General features: G+C 38.8%; 1 protein-coding gene across 1 annotated transcript in view; it reads right to left on the bottom strand.

The window, feature by feature from the left end:
- The window catches only part of cacna2d2a (calcium channel, voltage-dependent, alpha 2/delta subunit 2a), a 207,441-nt gene that overhangs the window by 148,616 nt on the left and 36,707 nt on the right, over window positions 1-22,118 (bottom strand). Inside the window, exon 3 of the mRNA XM_055221612.1 lies at window positions 10,445-10,561. Coding sequence (XP_055077587.1) covers window positions 10,445-10,561 — 117 coding nt within the window. The remainder of the gene's footprint in view (window positions 1-10,444; window positions 10,562-22,118) is intronic.

Here is a 22,118-nt window from a genome sequence, read left to right as displayed (position 1 = left end):
TATGGTGCATTTGGGTCAAAACGAACACGGCAGATTACGAGTAAAAAAGGAAAAAGAACAATAAAACAAACCAATGAAAAGACTGAGAAACAGAGCAGACTTTGGCAGAATCAATGAGCAAAGCACTAAACTAAATCTGATCAGGGGGTCAAAATTTTTTATCTCAAACATTTAAAAAAGCACTAAAATTGTCACAATGTTAATGCGTCAACTGAATGAGACTCGCTTCACAGTCCACCTACGTGTTTGAATAAAATGTTTAATATGTTCAAATAAATACAATTATCTGCCACACAACATTTGTCACACTTCTTATCTTTTACTCTTGTTGACACAATCCATTTAACATGTGTCTGATATAAAGCTCACACACTCAAAGACATGTTTTACTAGCACATTTCTGTTGGACTGACAAAATTTCTTCTGATACTCCCAAAAATACTGAAATATTCGCAATATTCACCAAACAAAGTGCATGCAGTACATTTTTTTTAAGTTTACTCTAGTCAGACAAAGCAAGTAAGCAAGTAAGATTTAGGCGAGGCCATTTTTCCAGTTGAGTAAACAAAAGTCAACTGTATAAATACTGATCCAACACTGTATTGAGTAAGGCTTGTTAACTTGCTCTAGTCAGAAACTTTAATCAAAGAAGCGCCTATAGAGAAGTTAATTTTGAACATTACTTCAGCTCGTTAAATGCCCAGAGTTTATGAAAAATACTGTATCAGTCTTTGTCAAAACACTCATGAAGGCAGGTACAGGTTTTCACTTTTACATTTTGGCCCAGTTGTGCTGTGCCCCACCTGTTTGTAGAGACACCAGCGTGAGGGTTAAGTGTCCCGGTGAATTATGAATGGGTGTAACATGATGACACATGACAGACAGACCTCTGCTCCTCTCTCCTGACCCCACACCGATGCCTGGGTTTGCTCTATCTAAAACAGACAAAATACACACTGCCTGATGGATTAACACTGTCAAAAATAAACCTACACCTTCACTGTGTGTTTACCCTCCATTAACTGACAAAGCAAAAATGACTCAGACCTTTATATACGTTATTGACAAAAAGAAGAATGTGATCTTGGTTGGAAGTATCTATGGGTTTTGAAATGCTAAAAACATTAGGGCCGTTGCCATAGTGATTACAAATTTTACACAATATTGCATATTTTGAAAGGAGAAAGATCCTTAAAATATTGCACATAACAGAAAGCTGAAAAAATATGAAAAGAGAACAAACAGGCACAGCTTCTGTTGAGAAACTGCCAGATTAGTAATTGTGAATTAATATTGTCAGTAGAATTGTCACAGCTAAATGGTAAATAATCACATAAAGAACCACACATCAGTTCACACACACACACACACACACATTTACAACAGCACAAGGAGGAAAATATATTCAATTTACATTTTTGTAGGTTTATTGTTTTTATTGTATTATAAAGATGCCATTAGTTCAGTTACGCTATTACAGAATAACAACATTTGTACAGTACTATCATAAGTCATCTCCGGGCGAATCATTAGTGTTGTTCGGATACAATTTTTTTCCCAATCCAATACTGTCATTTCATCTTATTGTACTCACCGATACCAATACCCGTCCGATACCACAGTGGGAAGAAGTAGAAGTTAAGCCACTCAATTTTGTTACAGTACAAGAGCAAAAATAAAACTAAGGCTATCTCTAAAGAAAATCTACAAGAGTAATTTTGAGGACTTAAGTATTAGTCAAATATATAATAGGCTTGATGTTGAGTTGTGCTGATTTAAGCACTTTTAGTTTCTACATGGTCGCTTTCTACCACAGAGCGAGGATAAAGACAGGCTGGTAAAATGTGCTCATCCTCAGAGCACATGGATAATTATACACTCTCCATAGTTATTTTACCAAGTTCAGCGTCCACACCAAAGGTTAAATGAAAGTGTCAAAAAGGTAACACAAATGTATTTTCTCTTTTTATTAGCGTGTTTAAAGTGTCTGCAGAGCATCCACAGTCCCAGCATTTAACCCGCACTGGGCACTAGCGGTTGCACTAGCCATTCTCGAAAAACACAATACTTGCCGATACCAATACCTGAAAAAATGTGCTGTATCGGAGATGTTGCAGACACGAGTATTGTTATCGGAACAACCCTATTAATCGTCTGCTTGTACAACTAAGAAGCGCCTCCATAATCATAACAATACTGCCTTCAGGACATGCACAGTCTGTAAACATATTAACTATATTCTATATTAGCTTTAACTCAACGGCTCATCTGCTCACATGTACTTGCTGCGTGTACTTTAGCCCCAGCGGCAGCCATATTGTAGCCTCGGTACTAAACCCTATTGGAACACTATTGAGATCTGTATAATTGGATTAGACCAACCTTAGTCCCTTCTCTATTGCACCAGTCCCTTCTGTGAAATTCTGACTTAAGAGCTTTCCGCAATCCTGCTCTTAAGGCTTCGATGGGAATGAAACATGCTATGTGTCTGACTGTTGCTTCAGGGGGAACACGGAACTACTCCAGGTGGGAAAATCTCAATATTAGACTGACTGAAAGTAGAACAAGATGCAGATGGTTATAGGGATGTTTTCAGCCGATATTGATACATAGGATTTTGCATCTATGACAGAACACAAAACATGCACCACAGGTTAGGCAGTATAACATAGTATTAACCAAATCTAGCTCAAGATCTGGAAATGGGTTCCTGGGCATGGCACTGGGGCAAATCACAGGATGGGTCAAATGCAGAGTACAAATTTACCTATGGGGACAATAAAGTGTACCTTAACTGATATTTGCTTATGTCGATCTCTAGCAAGGACCATGAATTACAGTTGTAGTGTTTAGGTTTGAGTTTAAAAAATAAAAACATTGGAATTGTTATATGGATTTTTTCAACCAATAATAAATATTTGTCCTGTGGCTGATTACCAACACTTGCCCAGGTCCACAAATTGCAGTTAAGCTGTAGCAAAAATTCACAAATTAACTCGCGGTACAAATGATTACGCCTCAAATAGACAGATTTTGTGATCATGTGTAGTGATCAGCCCAAACTTTAGCTCCATTGCTCCTCCATTTTACTTTTACTCCACAACATCTAATGCAGTGAGGACAAACTGAGACCGCTGATATCACTATAAACACTCATATATTATTTATGCTGGAAAAAAACACTTGTTAGCCATTTTGTACATGACATCAGCGTGTGTGTCTGTGTCCTCTGAAGTTAAAGGCTTTGTCAGGAAGAGCAGCAGGTCGAGGGCCGCTGCTTTGATACATTAAACAAAGAGAATAGGGAAACTGCGTGTAACGGTGATGCTCAGTATAGACTCAAGAGGACGAAATGGTAGCACTATTTTACGGAATATTTAAAGTAGACCTATTGTGCTTGCGTCTGCTATAGTTATAATCTATGACACCATGGATCATTATGTTATAATTTGGACATTTGGGGCCGTGGAGCTGTCGGACCCTCCTATGGATAGATTCAGATCACAATAGCGAGGACCAGAATGTTTTTTTTTTTTCATTTGTACAAAAATTACTATGCGATGCTCCTGAATCCTACACGTATCATCAATTAAGAAAATAAAATTGGAGAATGAAGTGTGTACAGAGCAGTGGGGGTATGCTGGTGGCGGTGAAAATAGGGATTGATTGGCAACAGGGTGTCTTGAAAATAAGCGATTAAAGTGTTCAAACATGTACGAATCACTCCAAATACAATTAAAAGCTCTGAAAAATCCGTTTTGCATAAGAGGTCATGATCGGGGTGGGGCGAGAGAGCCCAGACGACACAAGATGGGGTCTACTCACAAACACATGACTGCAAAATTTTATTCATGTATTGTATGTTTGCAGATATATCCCCGCAACTAAATGAAATAAATAGTAACACAATTCCTATAGCTGTCATGTTTAGTCTTTAGTCTTTCTAATCTGCTCAGAGCGATGAGGTCTTTGTGTTACTCTATCTGCGTGTTCACTTGACCTGATCCGCTGCAGCACCAGATCTACACTTAAGTAAATCCTTCCACTACAAAACATGAGCCAAAAGTAGTAGCAATTTAAAGCTTCGAAATCACTGTGATGGAAGCAGAACCAATCGCATTTATCCCACTATACTTAATAAGGTTAAAGACATATCGATCTTGTTCGCAATATTTCAATCCACCCATATATGAAAGACCATCACTGCCTCCATTAGGTCTAGTTAGATCTGTGGAGAAGCGGCGTTGTTCAATCCATGAGAACACCGGTAATTCAAGACATTTTTACCGTTACGCAGGACGCTAAAAGAGAGGCAAGACGGAAAGCGGGAGTATCAGATCGTAAAACAGAAATAAAACCGCATTTGAAATAAACTTGTTTGTAGAAATAAATGACGCAACATCTGCCGTTTTGTCATAAATTATTTCTTAGTATTACAGATGCAATTCATTGTGATTCAGTCAGAGTCAGAGCAGGTATACAGCCGAGTAAATCCTCATTATTTAAAGTATTAAGACTAAATGTGAAACCTCTCTCCCTCCCTCCACACCATAAGCACTATTTCAAATCTGTGTCAGTAATATAAATCAGGCCCAGCGACTTTATAAGCAGTATTTTAATGGGCTTGCTACAAATGGTGCGCTGCTGCATGTGGGTCCATCTTTTCCTATGTGTAGCAGTTAAATCACCATTACAGGGGTAGGACCAGGCAGGAATATTAAAACAGTGAATATGTGGCCAGCAGTAGACCTCCTTATCTGCTCACCGCGTTTCACTTCCTCGGAATGAATAATACAGAAATGCATTTGTCCACAATTTTACTCCTATAAATCGAAATTAAACATATCACCTGTTGGTTAGTGTTTCAAAATAAATAATCCTAAATTGAATACAGTCACAGGAAGACACTATTTAACTCAGAGCTAGTCCCAAGCCTAGATTAATGAGGGTTGAGCTATAGGAAAGGCAACTGACATTAAACCTAGCCTAAAATAATATGTAAAGTATAATTATATTTTATATATATATATATATATATATATATATATATTCTAGTACATTTATGCATATACGCTGTTGATACAAGGAATTTAGAACCGTTAGCCTCGCCTGCCTAAGTCCTTTCTATGACACAGACCTGTCTGAGATAGCCCTACAGGGATTTAGTACAACTGTCTATGTCCCTATGCTTGCTTCCCTATGGTTCTCATAATGCCTTAAAATTTATCAGTATTATGATCCTGTTGTTTTGTTTTTGTGTGTAGGCAGCACGGTGGCTGAGTGGCAACACTCATGCCTCACAGCAGAAGGTTTGGTTGGATCCCCGGGTCGCCCAGGCCTTTCTGTGTGGAGTTTTTCATGTTTCTCCCCGTGTCTGGATGGGTTTCCTCTGGGTACTCCGGTTTCCCCCATCAACCAAAACATGAACGCCCTTCGAGACAACTGTTGTTGTGATTTTGGGCGTTACAAAAATAAATGAATTGAATCATTTTCTTTTTGATATAAACAGCTGCTTTTACAATAAATTGTATAGTAAAGAGATGAAAATAAAAGCCAAAAGTAAAACCTGTCACTGTACAAATTGTTGTAGGAGTTAAGACGTTTCACTGCTCATCCGAGCCGTTTCTTCAGTTCTGATCAGATTACTGGTACCTTATATCTATCTGGGAGGAGGGGGGGGGGCATCACACCTACTGGCATCCTGGCTAGCTCTACTGTTGCCTTTGTTTCCTTTGTTTGCTTTGGGTCTTAGGATGGAGTTATATATTGGGGACAGGTGATGTCTAAGGCCCCCATTCCTGTTCAAGGAAGGATCGTCTTTCCTAACAAAAATAGCTTCTTTAACTCCCTTCTCAAACCATTTCTTTATGCTGGAGTGAAGTGGTTAATGTCTTTGAGATGGAGATGTACAGCAGACTGGGGTCCAGAGGAGCTCTCACACCGGTGTTGGTACATTCTCTTATGAAATGAAGTGGCTGTTAAGTTTTTCCAGTGTAACGCTCACTGCACTTTTCACTACAGTGAATGGAGTAGACCATATTACTTTGTTTATGGCTTAGAATTTTGTCCTTTGGGTGAACCCGTTTCTGTCTTAAAGTGTTTGTAGTTTTGAAATAGTCTGGAATCTCAAACTGTCTGAAAATTCTCTGGAGTTTTTCAGACACACTCGCTGTGTAAGGAATATTTATTCTTTCCTTCTAGGTTCAGATTCCCTGTTGTTCTGTTTTTTTTTTACCTCTCTTAGATCTATTGAAGGCCCATGTTGAATATCCACAAGCAGAGAGGACTTTCTCCACATGTTGTTCCTCCTTCACCCCCCTCTGTGTTTGTGGACACCACTTGAGCTCTGTGTTGCAGAGGACGGATCACTCCGAGTTTACACGAGGACAGACAGGTGTCCTCTGTGGCAGCGGACAGTATGAAGCCAAATAAGTTGAGGCGCCACCTCATTACACCTCAGTCACGCTGATAAGACGCTGGAGTTTTTTCAGCGTAAACGTGCCAAATATTAACAACAATCATCCGCTTTGTGAATGTCACTTAAAGCAGCGAGCACTGAGCATCATATAAGGTGGCGTACCAAATTGCTAAATTACTTCTTTTAGTTTGATATTTATTTAATTTTAATGTATTATTTTGATATTTATTTAATTTTTATTTAGTCATTTGATGTTTATTTAATTTTATTTTTTATTTGATATTATCATTTCATTTATTTTATTTTTTCTTCTTTATGGGGGGGGGGGGGGGCATTATAGAAAATAATTGAGAAGCACTGATACCAATGTGTGGGTGGAGTGCCTGGAAATGAGGTCTATGCCTCCTGTTCAAACTGTTCCATATATAAATTAGGAGAGACCGGTGACCCCGTGACACAGCCGTGGTTTTCCCTGTAGATGTTTTCTCTAAACTGGAAATATGCAGTATTTAGAATGTACCAGCACCGTTGCAAGAGCTCAGGACCCCAGTCTGCTGTCTCAAAGACACTAACCACTCCTCTGAAGATAGTGAGGTTCAGATCTGAGCCAGAGAAAAGAAATGGTTTGAGAGAGGATTTAAACAATTTTTGTTAGGAAAGACATTCCTTCCTTGAACAGGAATGGGGGCCATAGACATCATCTTTCCCCTGTCTATACCTCCATCCTCAGACTAAAAGTAAACAAGGTAAATAAAGAGAACAATTGGCAATTATGCCAATAGGTGTGGAAGAACCCACTAAGAGCTGAATGAGTATGTCTCAGGCACAGTGCACACTTAGTGTAGCTCTACAGATCCTGCCTGCATACAGAAACTGTAAACAATAGCTGTTTACAGTTTCTGTGTATTTAGCTCCTCCCTTCAGATAGATATAAGGGAGTGTCAAACAGCAATCTGACCAGAAGTGAAGAAGTGGTATGAGCAGTGAAGCAGTGAAACACTATAATGTTTTGTCCGATGACAGATCGTACTTTTGGCTTTTACAATGGATCATACCTGGATGACTGAGGGATTACACAGATGAGATAAAAATAAGGTAACAAGTCCTCTTATCACCTCTGGATGGCTCCTGGGAACATGTTCTGCTCATTTTATGGGTAAGAAGCAGAAAAAATAAGCAAACATAAATTGACCAATACCAATGATGGACCAAATACCTACATGTTCACTGTCCCAAAACCAAAATGTCAGACGTGATTTCAATTTCAACATCAAAATAATTATAAAATTGACCTAGATTATTTACCTATTTTACACCCATAGAGTACATCAAAAGGAAGAAACAACGGTTACCATATGAACGTACATGTGGAGAATTACTGTAACGACTATAATCTGAAGCCTTATCTATATATGGACTTGTTGCTAGGCTACTATTCACATTTGATACTGTTATAAGAATTTCAAACATGCTTGCCTTTGTGCCTTTGTGACCACTTTTTGTACCCCCTCAGCCCCCTCCCTCCTCCTCCTCTGCCCCCTGCTCCCTCCAGCTCCTGCACATTTTTAAATCTATGAATTTCTGAACATCGTTTGCTTGATTTTTCCGCACCCCAGGGAGACATTTTCATTCCTCTCTTTTTTCACCTCATTTCACTGCCTCCTGAGTGATTTTCTCCACTCGGGATGGAGGTGACAGTGGTGTGTGTGCCCCGTGGAGCTTGAGCTGAATCCTGTACTGTCCAACAAGACCCCGTTCAAACCATAGTGAAGCCTCAAAAGCAGAAGAAGAATTTATTCAAACACTTAAGCAGTCAAGCTGTCATGTACACACCATGCCATGACAGATATGGACTTTAGGCATGCACTGACCTGCTATAAAGGAACTTAAAAGGTGTACAATGGAACTTTTCAGGTGGAGCGTGTGTCCTCTGCTTGGTTCTGCTTTGGTTTGGAGATGTTATTAGGTTGCCCAGAATGTTGCACAGTATGCCATTAAACGTACATATTGCATGTCTTGAAAAACGTGCTGTGAGTGGTGTTACTTCTCCACAGACATGACCTGTAACTTCGCTTTTTGGTGTCACCTGCTTGTCTCCAAGGAGATGGATAAGTTTAATGCCATATTACGGAGCGATCCAGGCAAAGCAATAGCAGTTCTCTTTGGAGGTAGAAAGAAAAAGTGACAGTGTACATTTTTCTTTCTACATTTTTCTGTTCCACCTTGTGATGTCATGAAGTGGTATTTTTCAAGTTAACAGATACTTTTTACCTTTCCGAACGATTCTAGTGATGGTGTATGGAGTTTAAAAACACAGTGGAGCGCTTTCTGTATTCCTCTTTCTCTGTTTCAAATGAGAACTCAGCCTAAATCTGCAGGGTTTGTGTGTTTAAACAACTTTAGAGATTTGTTGAAATTGCTGTATATGTTTATTCTGAGTGAAACTGTTAATCAATAAAGTCAATCACCTAATATCTGTTAAATGAAAGTAGTGCCTATCAGTATTGTTAAAAATCATCAGAGGGAGGGAGATTTCAACAGGTGCTGCCATAATAGTCAGGAACCACAACTCAGTTACTCATACTGACAGTCACGATGGTGGCAGAAAAGCTTCTTACATTTGGACACTCACACAAAGACAGAAACTGTAAGCTAGTTTAGTAGTAGTAGTAGTAGTAGTAAATAGTAAGTACTAAGTAGTAGTAGTAATAGTAATAGTAGTCTCCCTGAAGATTATTCTGTACTGTGTTAAATGTTAATTTTACGATATTATTTATGTTTTGATTTGTTTGTAGTAGTAGTATTTGTAGTGATCGTTGTAGTAGTAGTCGTAATAGTAGCCAGGGTAGTAGCAGTAGTAGTAGTAGTACTAGTAGTAGTAATAGTAGTTGTCATAGATGTAGTAGTAGATGTAGCAGTAGTCAATTATTTATGTTTTGATTTGTTTGTAATGGTAATATTTGTAGTCATAGCTGTAGTAGTAGTCATACTAGTAGCCAGGGTAGTAGTAGAGTAGTAGTAGTAGTAGTAGCAGTTGTAGTAGTAGTAGTTGTAATCTCAATGAAGTTTATTCTGCACTGTGTTAAATGTAAATTTTACGATATTATTTATGTTTTGATTTGTTTGTAGTAGTAGTATTTGTAGTAATGGTTGTGGTAATATTTGTAGTCATAGCTGTAGTAGTAGTCGTACTAGTAGCCGGGGTAGTAGTAGTAGTTGTAGTAGTCTCAATGAAGATTATTCTGCACTGTGTTAAATGTTAATTTTACGATATTATTTATGTTTTGATTTGTTTGTAGTTGTAGTATTTGTAGTCATAGTTGTAGTAGTAGTCGTAATAGTACCCAGGGTAGTAGTAGTAGTTGTTGCTGTTGTCATAAATGTAGTAGTAGATGTAGTAGTAGTCATTTATTTATGTTTTGATTTGTCGTCTTTCTTATTCTGTGAAGCACTTTGAATTACTTTGTGTATGTATTGTGCTGTATAGATAAACTTGCATTGCCTAATAGTAGCACTAGTAGTAGTGGTAGTAGTAACCACAGCAGCAATGTTTTGTTAATGGTACAGGGAAGTACATAAACTTGAGTTTGGATGAAATCAATAGCCATTTCAACATCTGTTTCCGTTTAGCACTGCACAGTTAGCAATCACTTGTCTAAATTCCTGTACTATGTTAAATATAATAGTATTTATTCTTTCTCATTTGCCCTCATCACTGCTGCTTGCCTCTTGACTTAAGGTTAAAAGTTTCTCAACCCTAATTTATAACTCATCATAGCAGTGCTGGCATATGGCAGTCGGCATAATTGTATTGCAAATAGCGAACATTAAATTGATAACCTTTAAAATATTTCTCCTTCACGCAATAAAAAACGATTACAGCGCTCGCCTCGGGTAACAGACATCAAACCCTCTAAACTGGTACTAGAGTATAATGGCTCATGACATATGTTTGGCTGTTGAAAATAAAACTGTTTAAATAAGCGTTGATTTGGAAGACGAGGTTATATTGTTGGTGCTTCTTACCTCCAGCGCTTTCCTCTTACTGTTGAGCAGTTTGGAGATGTCTCGAGCCACTCTCTCCACTAAGTCCTTGGGGTTGTTCCTCTTGATCTCGAACTGGCTTTTCTTCTCATTATAAATCTGAAACACAAGAGATTTTTACAGTGTGAGTCACAGCGAGGTAATGTGTCAAATTTGTGTGTCTAAAATCGTCTTTGTTGTACTTTGCTGTTATAGGCAATGGTGTAGTACTCAGATCCAAGAAGTAGAATTGTATTGAAAAGCTACTCAAGTAAATGTACTCGAGTAGACAAGGCAAGTTTATCTGTTTAATTTGTACACAGAGCCTAGATTTAAATATTGTCAAAGTAGAGGCCGGTCTCACATCTTCAGGGAGACTCAAGAAGTCAAACGCTGATAGACTAACTTAAATTAACATAATATTTCACATCTCTGAGTAGTTTTACTTTTATTCCCACTCGAGTAATATTTTTTACAATGTGTCTTGAGTAGATTCAGTGACTCTTCCCACTGTGAGCAACTTCACACACGACAAACTGACTGCACATTATAAACCAGGATACACCCATTACTCCCACTTGTGTAGTAGTTTACCCAAATACCTGTAATACTTACTTGAGTCATTTCTTGGACCACTTTATTTTTAAGTAACGGTACTAAGTTCAAATTTGAGGCTGCTCTGCCCACCTCGGAGGAGTGGGCACGCGTCTTGATTTCAATGTCATTGCATAAGCAGAGATATAGTGCAGTGCATCAACATTAAAACAAGAAAATGAAGTAGAAATTAGGCCTGTCACAATAAGTATTATATCGACTCAATTTATGATAGATGGAGCAATCATGTTTGGGGGTCAAAATGTATCGTTGGTACTTTTTCTTTGTACTTGTGTACTTGTTTTTCTGTTCTACGATTCGATTTGAGCTGTAGAGGGTTGAATAACTTGTAAGACTCATTATAAATAGAAACTATCTACTTAAGTGTTTCATATTGGGATGTATTTAATGCAGTGTGTGTTTTTTAACCATAGTAATAGTTTTTTTTAGATAATTCTCCATGGTTGTTGTGTCAGTGGCATAAATTAGTTTCAGTATGGTCTATATTTTCTTCAAAAATGAATGGTACTTTAAAATGTGTAATCGTGACAGTCCTAGTACAGATCTAGCTTATCCCTGTATGTGATAAAACAATGACTTTCCGTCTTTTCCTCTTGTTTCAGTGGTGAATGATGTAATGCACTTGATAGTCACTGTGGCTGCTGGCAAAGTTATGCCACAGCCCCAAAATGCTTCCGAACAACGTTAATTGAAAACTGAAAGTGTCTCTAAAAGGCCAGTGCGGAGTCCAGACTGTGGTCAGCAGAAAGTAAACATCTACAGTGGAGGAAATGCAGTGGTCCATTAGGACACTCTCTGGTTTAAACACAGCTGCAGCCATATCAGCAGCAACACATTAAACTAATGCAGACTCCAGCAGAGAACAACCAACGACCGCCCGCTCTGAACACATCAACACAATATATAATCTATACATCATTTACATAAAGTATTGAACTTCAAAACAACTTTACTTGTAATGTGTGAGTAATGATGACCTTAACTGGCCTTGACAAATCATAAAAAGACGGCAGCTTTATTTGCATGTTATAAAAACGCACGTGGTTCTTATTAGGAATTGCGTCGGACGAGGAACTAAATGGGAAACTCCAAACAAAACAAGTTCTCAGCATAGACACTTACAACTGCACTACACCGCTCTGCACTTCCTTTACAACCTGCTAAGAGGCCAAAAACAGCTTGCCGACTTCGCAAAGCTCATAAAGGAAGTAAAACAAATGGGCCACGGGGGACAGTGCGCGTGGGGGGGTGTAAGAGGAGGGCTGTGGGAGATGGACAGATGCTCGGCCCATTGACAGACAGCCAAACAGGAAAGGAATCTAGTCCAGAGATTAGTCCTTCCCCCTGGACCCAAAAGTAGTCTGACTCAGCGGACTGTAACATCTGTACAAACTACCTCCAGGATTAACACTGATCCCACTGCCCCCCCTTCCCCGACATCCACAGACCCACTTTTAGAACGTTTATTCTTCAAAACAAATGCAGGATGAAGGCAGAAATGTTGAATATTTAAACAAATTAGTGTTGTTTTAAGTGCAGACTTGTTTGACGAATTAATAATTTACTGCAATTAGTCACTACAGACGGAAAAGGCAAATGCGTCGAGGAAAAAACATGTTTGCGGAGGAAGTAATGCTCAGTTTTTATTATTTATGAAACAGAGACAGCAATAAAAATCATTTTGATTTTTGATGTTTTTCATTTGTTACTTTGTTGACCATCTGGTAATGAAAAAGAAAGTAAACAATATTTTTTACTGAAGTATGAAAGTCAAAGCACAGATGATTTGTATGTATCAAATAAGTCAGTTCTTCAATGGTAGTAGTAGTCGTAGTAGTAATAGTAGTAATCGTAGTAGTGGTCATAGTAGTTGTGGTAGTAGCCGTAGGTGTAGTCATAGTTGTAGTCATAGTCATAATAGTAGTCGTGGTACTAGTCATGGTACTAGTCGTGGTAGTACTCATGGTAACAGTTGTAGTCATACTCGTGGTAGTAGTCGTAGTAGTAGTCATCGTAGTAGCAGTTGTAGTCGAGGTAGTTGTAGTAGCAGTCATGGTAGTAGTCATCGTAGTAGCAGTTGTAGTCGAGGTAGTTGTCGTGGTAGCTGTAGTCGTAGTAGTAGTCATGGTAGTAGTCGTGGTAGTCGTGGTAGTAGTAGTCATAGTAGTAGTCATCGTAGTAGCAGTTGTAGTCGAGGTAGTTGTCGTGGTAGCTGTAGTCGTAGTAGTAGTCATGGTAGTAGTCGTGGTAGTAGTCGTGGTAGTCGTAGTCATAGCAGTAGTAGTTGTAGTCGAGGTAGTTGTCGTAGTAGTAGTCATCGTAGTAGTAGTTGTAGTCGTGGTAGTTTTCGTAGTAGTAGTCATCGTAGTAGTCGTGGTAGTAGTCATTTTAGTAGTCGTGGTAGTCATTTTAGTAGCAGTTGTAGTCGAGGTAGTTGTCGTGGTAGCTGTAGTCGTAGTAGTAGTCATAGTAGTAGTCATGGTAGTAGTCGTGGTAGTAGTCGTAGTCGTGGTAGTTGTCGTGGTAGTAGTAGTCAGTAGTAGTCATCGTAGTAGTAGTTGTAGTCGAGGTAGTTGTCGTAGTAGTAGTCATCGTAGTAGTAGTTGTAGTTGTGGTAGTTGTAGTAGTAGTCATCGTAGTAGTCATGGTAGTAGTCATTTTAGTAGTCGTGGTAGTAGTCGTGGTAGTAGTCGTGGTAGTAGTCATTGTAGTAGTCATTGTAGTAGTAGTCGTAGTAGTCATGGTATCAGTTGTGGTAGTAGTAGTTGTAGTAGTCATGGTATCAGTTGTGGTAGTAGTCATGGTGGTAGTTGTGGTAGTCGTGGTAGTAGTAGTGGTAGTCGTGGTAGTAGTAATCGCAGTCACGGTGTGTTGTGGTAGTAGGAGTTGTCAGTATAAAGTAGCAGAGATACTGCAGTAGAGGTAGAAGTAAACGTAAAGATATATATGTGAAGATAATACAGTATTTGTGGTAATAGTAGTGCTAGTATGGCAGTTATATGGGTGGTAAAAATGAGGAAAAGTATAGCAGTAGCAGCAGGGGTAGTAACTGCAGTATATTTACAGAACTATATTTGTTCCGGCTTTCTGAGACATTTATTAGTTACAGAAAGTAGTCAATTTGTAGCAAACTTTCCCCAGTGTAAGCAGAGACAGACGGGAAAGTCCGATAGTGTCACCGAGTATTGACTCTTCACTTTGTGTGTGTCCAATAATGAAGGTAAATAGAGCCAGCCTGCATCTATCCATCGTCCTCCTCTCCACAGCTTTAAGGTCAGCACAAATGCCACAACACAATCGCTGCACTTACTTCAAACTGTAATTACTCATACTAGTTCATCTGAGGGCGCGGAAACAAGAGGGGTAATAGCTAATTGAAATTTCCCTAACAAGCATCGCAATCGTGAATACATTTGCAATTCATGTTTTCAAATCAGTTTTCATTCATTTTCAGTATGTCCATGTGTTAAAAGACAATATTACACTATTCTCTGATCTACGTTACGTCCACGTATTTCATTGCTCAGAAATACCTGTGAAACCTGCATTCTTATTGTGAACATTCTGATGTAACATGGCATAACCTCCCCGTCTGTGGAACTGCGGAACATTCCAGCCATTTCCATGGAGACAAATAGGTGGTGGACTTCAACAGAAACATTACACAGCTGCGCCTTTAACATTTGTGAAATATCCAGATAGAGCTGCTAATCTATAACTAGTACTGAAAACAGTCATTATATTGGAGTATCATGATTGTTATTGTTAAATTATTATCAAAATCAGGTTGGACATTTTAGTGTAGAGAGTGAGCAAAACCAAATCTGAGCACAACTAGATGACCTAAACTGCACTATCAACCATCAAAACAGTATATAATAAAAACATTATAAATTCAAATGGAAGCACTTTTCTTTCCCGTGCTGGACTGTTAGCAGCAGCAGTCTCCTCTGTTATAATGAAAGCTGTGTTTTGTGGTGCACCTGACAATCATGCACAGTGACCTTTTGGAGCAGGTGGAAACCCATTAGCCCAGGAACTGTGCAGCACATTCATATTTTTATGTAATACTGTAATAGGACAAAGTGTGAGCCCATCTGAACACTGAATGTCACCTGTCTCAGAGCTGACATGTCATTTAGCTGACCAGAATGTAAATGGCACATGTTAAAAGCCAATGCAAAACAGGCACAAATATGGACCTGTGCTGAGCACATTTCATTTACATGGAAGATATAAAAAAGACGAGATGGGTCATACCACTCTGACATTGATGATCTCGTCATATCTCAAGAGCTTAGAAAGGCTGGGCCTGGTTAGTACTTGGGAGACCGCTGGGAATACTCATGGGGCAGAAGTGGCTTGAGTGCAAACTGTTGTTGTGTCTTTAGACAAGACACTCACATTGCCCCGTAAGAATGTGCTGTGTGAGTGATTGAGAGGTGGGAGTTAGAGGGGCCAAAGGGGCCAAAATGGCAGACTCCCCATTCTATTCCAGTCTATTCCAGGGCAGCTGTGGCTGCAGCAGGAGGTTGCCACACAGGATTAATGCATGATCATTATTATTATGATGGTCTTCTGTGAAAGTCAAAGTCAGATCAAAAACATTACAATTATGTATAAATATTATCAACATATCAAGCAAATTTTGCTTGTGGGCTGATTCTATAATTAGGGGCAGAATGTGCACTGGCTGTATTTATAAAGTGTACAATTATATCCTTTCCCGTTACCCAGTTGACAAAATATTTATTAACACTTTTAAAACATGAATAATTTAAAAATAACTCAAGTTTAAGCGGGCCAAATAATTCTGAATGTCCCTTGGGGGGGTCCGTTTTGGAAATATGTAATTACTTTAGCAAAAAAACAAAACCTATTTTTCTGCTTTTATTGAAGGGATCTGTTGCCCTAATTACAGAATCTCTGTGTGGTTATTTTAACATGCTTTTGGCCACCTTTTTATCACTACTGTGCACATGAATGATTTTTTTGGCACTGCTTAGAACAGCGGGACAGTGTCACACAAGGCTCCTTCTTGTGGGGCTAATTGTGTTTAAATCATCCCACTTTCTACATCTAATCACGAAACATTTTATCAAAATTAAAAGTTTTGAATTAAGAAATGATTTATTTACAAGAGTCAGCTCCAATTCCAGCTTTAAACCGTAAATGCATTAATTTCCATACTGAATTAGATGAACCCGCCATTTTACTCAAATAAAACACAAGCTACAATGCACCACCATTAGCATTCTACTACTGGGTAACTTCCAGGCACACGGCTCATTATTTACACAGTGCTATTGCTGATGTCATTGCAACAGTGAGAAATAAACCTCTCTCTTTCTCTTCTGAAATATGTCCCGAGGATTGATGTTGTGATATGAGCAATTAGGAGCAGAAAACAGGAGCGTCCAAAAGATTCGTCTCTGTCAGGCTGCAGGCTGGGAAGCGAGCCAGCTCCAGGCACTTTGCTCTAACAGCCCAGTGAGCCGCAGACTTGGGCCAGGACACAGGGCCGGGCCAAACACACACTCCACAATATAGACTGTCTACTATCTGCTGCTACTGACGAGGGGGCTGCTCTGGGATATAGGAGACAGGGTTTAAATGCACAACAGTCGTTTGTTTTGGAGACTGGGGGATTTCAGGACATTGATCTGATAAACGGGTAGAGTTTCAAGTATTAAGTTCTTCAATATCTTTTTTAACAGTTTCAACCAGCCACAAACTTTTACAATTGCTCAAATTCGAAGCTTAGAGTTCAGTTCGGGTGTATACTGCGAACTTTGCAAAGTTACGTTTTGGGATGAGACTTGGTTGGATGTATAAGAGAAGTCCACTGTCTTTGCATCACTTTGGTATCAGAAAATATAAACTACCAACTTCCTCCTTTCATGGTTTGAAAATCAGATACCCCAGTCTGCTGATATATGTAAATTATGATTAAATATGACTGATATATGTCTCATTTTATTTTTTCACCATTTCCACTATTGACATGGGATTTAATTAACGTACCACAGTAGTAGTAGTAGTAGTAGGAAAAACTATTTATTTAAGACGGCTTTGCACTGGGACACGGTCTACAATGCCATAAAAAAACTGAAACCCAAACGACTTGAGATATTCACAGATAATTTCAGTAACAGTTTGCAAAGGCTGGTTTTGCCACTATTTTATAAAGCATATCTTTTAAATGCCTCAAACGATATAAAGCAACTCTTTTATTGCTATTGCCTTTGCCTCTGTGATACTACTACAATCACTTGTGTTATATTTTCCTCACAGCTCCACAATAACCAATAATCATCTCAGCGCTGGCTCATATGACCACATGCATTTAACGCAGTCGTCACACGCGCCCAGCCAAACGTTTCACTGTGTTTTTCCTCAAGGTGGAAGAGGCCATTAGAAGAATATTATTAAACCATAAAACAAGAAAGTTCTTTCCGCTCCATTGATGCTGTACAAGCCCCCGCCTCTTTGAAATGATGCATTTTCAAGTCGATTTAAAAACCATGTCAAATTTGTTTTTAAATCAATATTCATTCTCGTAATGTTCACCGGCACCGCTCTCCGGGCCGGCCTCCCTCTGAAGATTCATGGCACCTCCAGTCTCTAAGCCAAAGGGAAATACACCGACAGGAGGCTACAGAGCGGATTTTAAAAAGGTTTTCTATTCAATTAATAAAAAAATTCAATTGTGTTAAATTTGGTGTTGCATAACCTTTAAAAATAATGTCAAAAAGCACATCCTTCTAAGGTCGAGCAAATACATGGCCACAGTTCAGGAGCAGTCTATAAATCTGGGACAAATGTACACTCGAAATTGCATGATATAAGTTGGGATATTAGCACAGAAAATACAATTGGTGAAGGAGAGACTTAAAAACACTCAAAAGTTTAGATGAAATTAACTGTATTCAGTGTTTAAACTTAGCCACACCAGGACTAAACTGGCTTAAACCAAGATTGAAAACACTAGATCTGTGGGTCTTTAGTCATTTAGTTAATGGGGTAGTTAATTGGTCAATGCTTCTTACTCAAGTAATTAATTTATTGGGATTAGAAAGAATTTACATGGACCAAATTAGCTTTACATACAAATATACAATGCATTAGTACTTTTCTTGTGTCGTCTTATCAGTGCCGTGTATGTGTCAAATATTTTGTTGGATCACAGAGCATTGATAAAACTAATCCCCCTTTTAGTTAATCAAGAATTTATTTAATCGGTTACATTCCTAAAAAGCTCCCTAGTGTCATTTTTTACAGAACACACAAAAAAATGGATTATAATTAATTTTCCGTCTTTATTTTGGTGATTTGGTGATCCAAAGTTCAGTTGTAAATATTAAAACCCATGTCTGCTGGGGACTCCTCGCCATATTGTAAATATAAATTTGTTTGCAAATGTTTTGCTTGACGGACTAAAGGTTACATTGGGAAAAACAAGTGCTTTGTGCAGTCTTGCTTTATCTTAAACACATTAGCCTGATGGGATGTTGTGTCTTATCGCAGTGTTTTACAAAAGCAGAGCAGATACAGGGTGAGGCCCAGAGCCACAGTGGAGGCTGTTATCAGAGCCTGGTTTGGTCAGTGCTCTGCTGTGGAGGTCACATGGGCATCCTGTTACTGTGGGAGAAGATTGAATCCAGCTCTGGACCAGACAAGGAAAAAGCTTCAGCAAAATTGCCCATCAATTCAATATTGATTCAGCTGAAGCAAGAGTGAAAACATTCACTCGTTTTCTGTATGATTACTATATGAAAACTAGAGTGTCCAAAAAATAAATGTAACAAGTGTTCAAGACTGAATAAAAAGAGGCATAACGAAGATTATTTTGAAACAGAAATACAAACTTCTGCTTCTTAAATTCTAAAACAAGACAAAATTGGTGGACATTTCTAGGTCTGATGGAAAAGTTTATTATATACTGTTATATAAATATTCCAGAGTGTCACAGTTGTACTATGCAAGTCCCCCACCAGCTTGTTCCCACGGAGATAAAGATGTTATTGCTTTACTTGGAATATTTCCCTGTATAAATCTCTTAGGACACAAGAAAGTGATGACACTAGGCCAAGTTACCAGTCAGATCCACGGAAGAGTGACCCTGCTCACAGTAAAGAATTGTTCTGTGTTTTGTTTTTGTTTTTTCAATGAATGGGGCTCACAGTGGCTCAGTGGTTAGAGCCGTAGTCCTAATCACTGAGCCACTAATGAGTAATGACTATAGTGTAATGCTTTGAGAGGCTTCGACAAGCCTGTAAAGCGCATTACAAATGTGTTACGCATCATTATTATTATTATTATTAATGTTTTTAGAAAGCACATAATACACAGAAGATAGATTGTTTTAATGCTATACAATGGAATATATAGGCAAAGCAATGGGCTAAGCAGGTGACAGAACCTCCCACCAGTAGCATTGTCCTTTTAATGTTTTAATCTCTGTAATAGGTTGCTATGGTTTCTCCACAACTTAAATAGTGATAGTTCTATTCTCAGAGGGATAGCAGGCGACCATGTTAGTATCCAAATGAACCTTCTGCTGTTCACACTCTCCCAGGACCACACGTGATCTGCCAAAAGCATCAATATGTTTTTTCCCTGGCACTGGGACATCCCGGACCACGCGCCCTCCCATGCTGAGTGACATGTTCAAACTTACACAGAGGCGCATGTAGCACTCACTCATTAGCTCTGTTAGCATCATGAGTGGCTGCAGCGCGCCAAGCTCTAAGTGTCACTGTAAACACGCAGATGGAGAGACAGAAGGTGGTGACGATCCACACAATCACTGCTAAAGAGTGGTGTGCCCAGTCAACTGCCACACAGGGGGACAGTACTGTAGCAATACACACAAGCACTGAGGGTAGGCTGCAAGAGTGTTCCTATACTTTTAAAAGGATTCTAATTATGGTATATTAATGCAAACTTCACTAACTTGACAAAAATACTCATGTTAATAGAAAAATGCTATAGATAATTTGATATATTGCCAACCTTTACTAACCATTGGGTGATGATTGGATGAAGTTGCTTGGATGTGAATGTTATTGTCTTGAAGTTAATTTAGAATATGAACTGCAAAAGCATTAATGAAACTGAAGGATATATCAAGTAATAAAGCTTCTTAGGTGCACCACACGCATATACCAAAACACTGAATTCATATATTTGTTTTCATACTGTTTAATGAAGTCACACATTGATTTGAACACTGTTTTATTGCTTTAACAGTGAAATCATCTATCCGCTATAATAGTGCACTTTAAAGGCAACATTGTGTGTTCTGAATAACAGAAGGCAGCTGTGTGCTTTGCAGGAACTCCTTTAAAGACATAAGGCAGCCGGAGATGTTTCCAAGTTGGATTTATCTGTGGAAGAACAGACCGGTGCAGCTGGGGATGTCGCATAGAAGTGAAAGATGTTTGAAGGAGGAACCAATGCGTGAACCTGCTCCACATATTATTTGCATATTCATATTGTTGTGTTTTACCTCTAGGTCTAGGGAGAGGCAGGCAGTCAGAGCGTCTGGCTTAAGTCCTGCGTACATAGGCCGTTTGGGACAACAGTCTGACCCAGAGCTCTGTATTAGAATTGTATCGAACAGGGAATAAACTTTTGTGATTTTAACTGATCGATTCCAGTTGTCATTTTTGATAGAACACGCCTAACAGAACACACTTATGTTTTCAAACAAGTGTATCAAGGGATATTTCTGCTAACTTGTGGGTAATTTCACAGTCCTTTCTGTCCAATACCTAAACATAACTTTTCAGAGCATTTAACCATGTTATAGTCATTTCCTTGCAACATCTACTCACACAAAGTTGTATTTGGAGTGATTTGTACATATTTTCAAGACAACATGTTGCCAATCAATCCCCGTCACTGGCATATGCCCACTACTCTGTGCTTACTTCGTTCTCCAATTTAATTTCTTTAATCAGTGATATGCACAGGATTCGGCTGCATAGTCATTTTGGTACAAATGAAAAAAAATAAATAAATAAAATCAGCTGCACTGAAGTCTGCAGACTTGTTTCTTATATTAAGTTGTTTTAGATGAATATTGTTATTTAAAATATGCAAATTATAACAATTATCCATGGGTGTGGTAGATTATAGATATAGACCAGAAACAAGCACAACAGATCTTCTTTAAACAGACATTTAAAGACACATATCAGCACATTTCTGTTTTCAATATATTGATTTTGGTCGATATCACCCATTCCTTGTGTTTCCATTTCCTTCTGGTATGTGTTATCCACAGAATAAGGTTGACTTTGAAACAGCCCTCGCGGATGACACCGACAGACATCTTAAAATTCGTATAAAGACATTTTTTGCTCTTTTTGGCTGGCATTCCGATGTGCCTCACTGCTTATTGTGTCTAAGAGAGCACAGCTTATATCTCTATACTGAAGCCGTCCACATACCAGCGCCTGCATGTGCCTGGCGTAGCACCGGGCTGGCAGAGACAAATGCTTCATCATTAAGGAATATTAGTGAGCGGCACGGCGTCTGGGCCCGGGAACAATTCAATAAGAGAAACACACAGGCAGAAGGAACAGGCTTCATAGAGGAGAATGATAAGACACAGCACACCAGGAGACTATGGAATTCAACAGGACTGCAGCCTTCACCACAGTCCAGATACTTCATACCTATAGTCAATACTAAAACTACCATCGAATGTACATACTCATTTGACAGTGAACAGAATTGGACATTTCTTCCATCGTTTTAAGAGTAGATTTGAACAATATCATATGACCACGTGAAAATGTGTTTGTTTTTTCTTTTTCATATATTTGTTTAAGAGAAAGAGGATCAAACAGGGAGTGCATAGTGAGGAGGGGAGTGGGGAGGATCACAGGTACCAGTGTTATATATTATGCATGCAAGAGCCCGGCATATGCTGTGTGACTCTTTCAAGGACAGGAACACAGCAGCGATATAGAGATGTAAATATGGACACTATTTTTAGAAATAATGAATAAAAAGTAGGGATGCACTGATACCGATACTGGCATCAAATACT

Source organism: Periophthalmus magnuspinnatus, chromosome 5, assembly GCF_009829125.3.
Source record: "Periophthalmus magnuspinnatus isolate fPerMag1 chromosome 5, fPerMag1.2.pri, whole genome shotgun sequence".
Lineage (NCBI taxonomy): Eukaryota > Metazoa > Chordata > Actinopteri > Gobiiformes > Gobiidae > Periophthalmus > Periophthalmus magnuspinnatus.
Note: the sequence above shows the minus strand (reverse complement) of the source record. Positions and strands in the feature narration are given on the sequence as shown.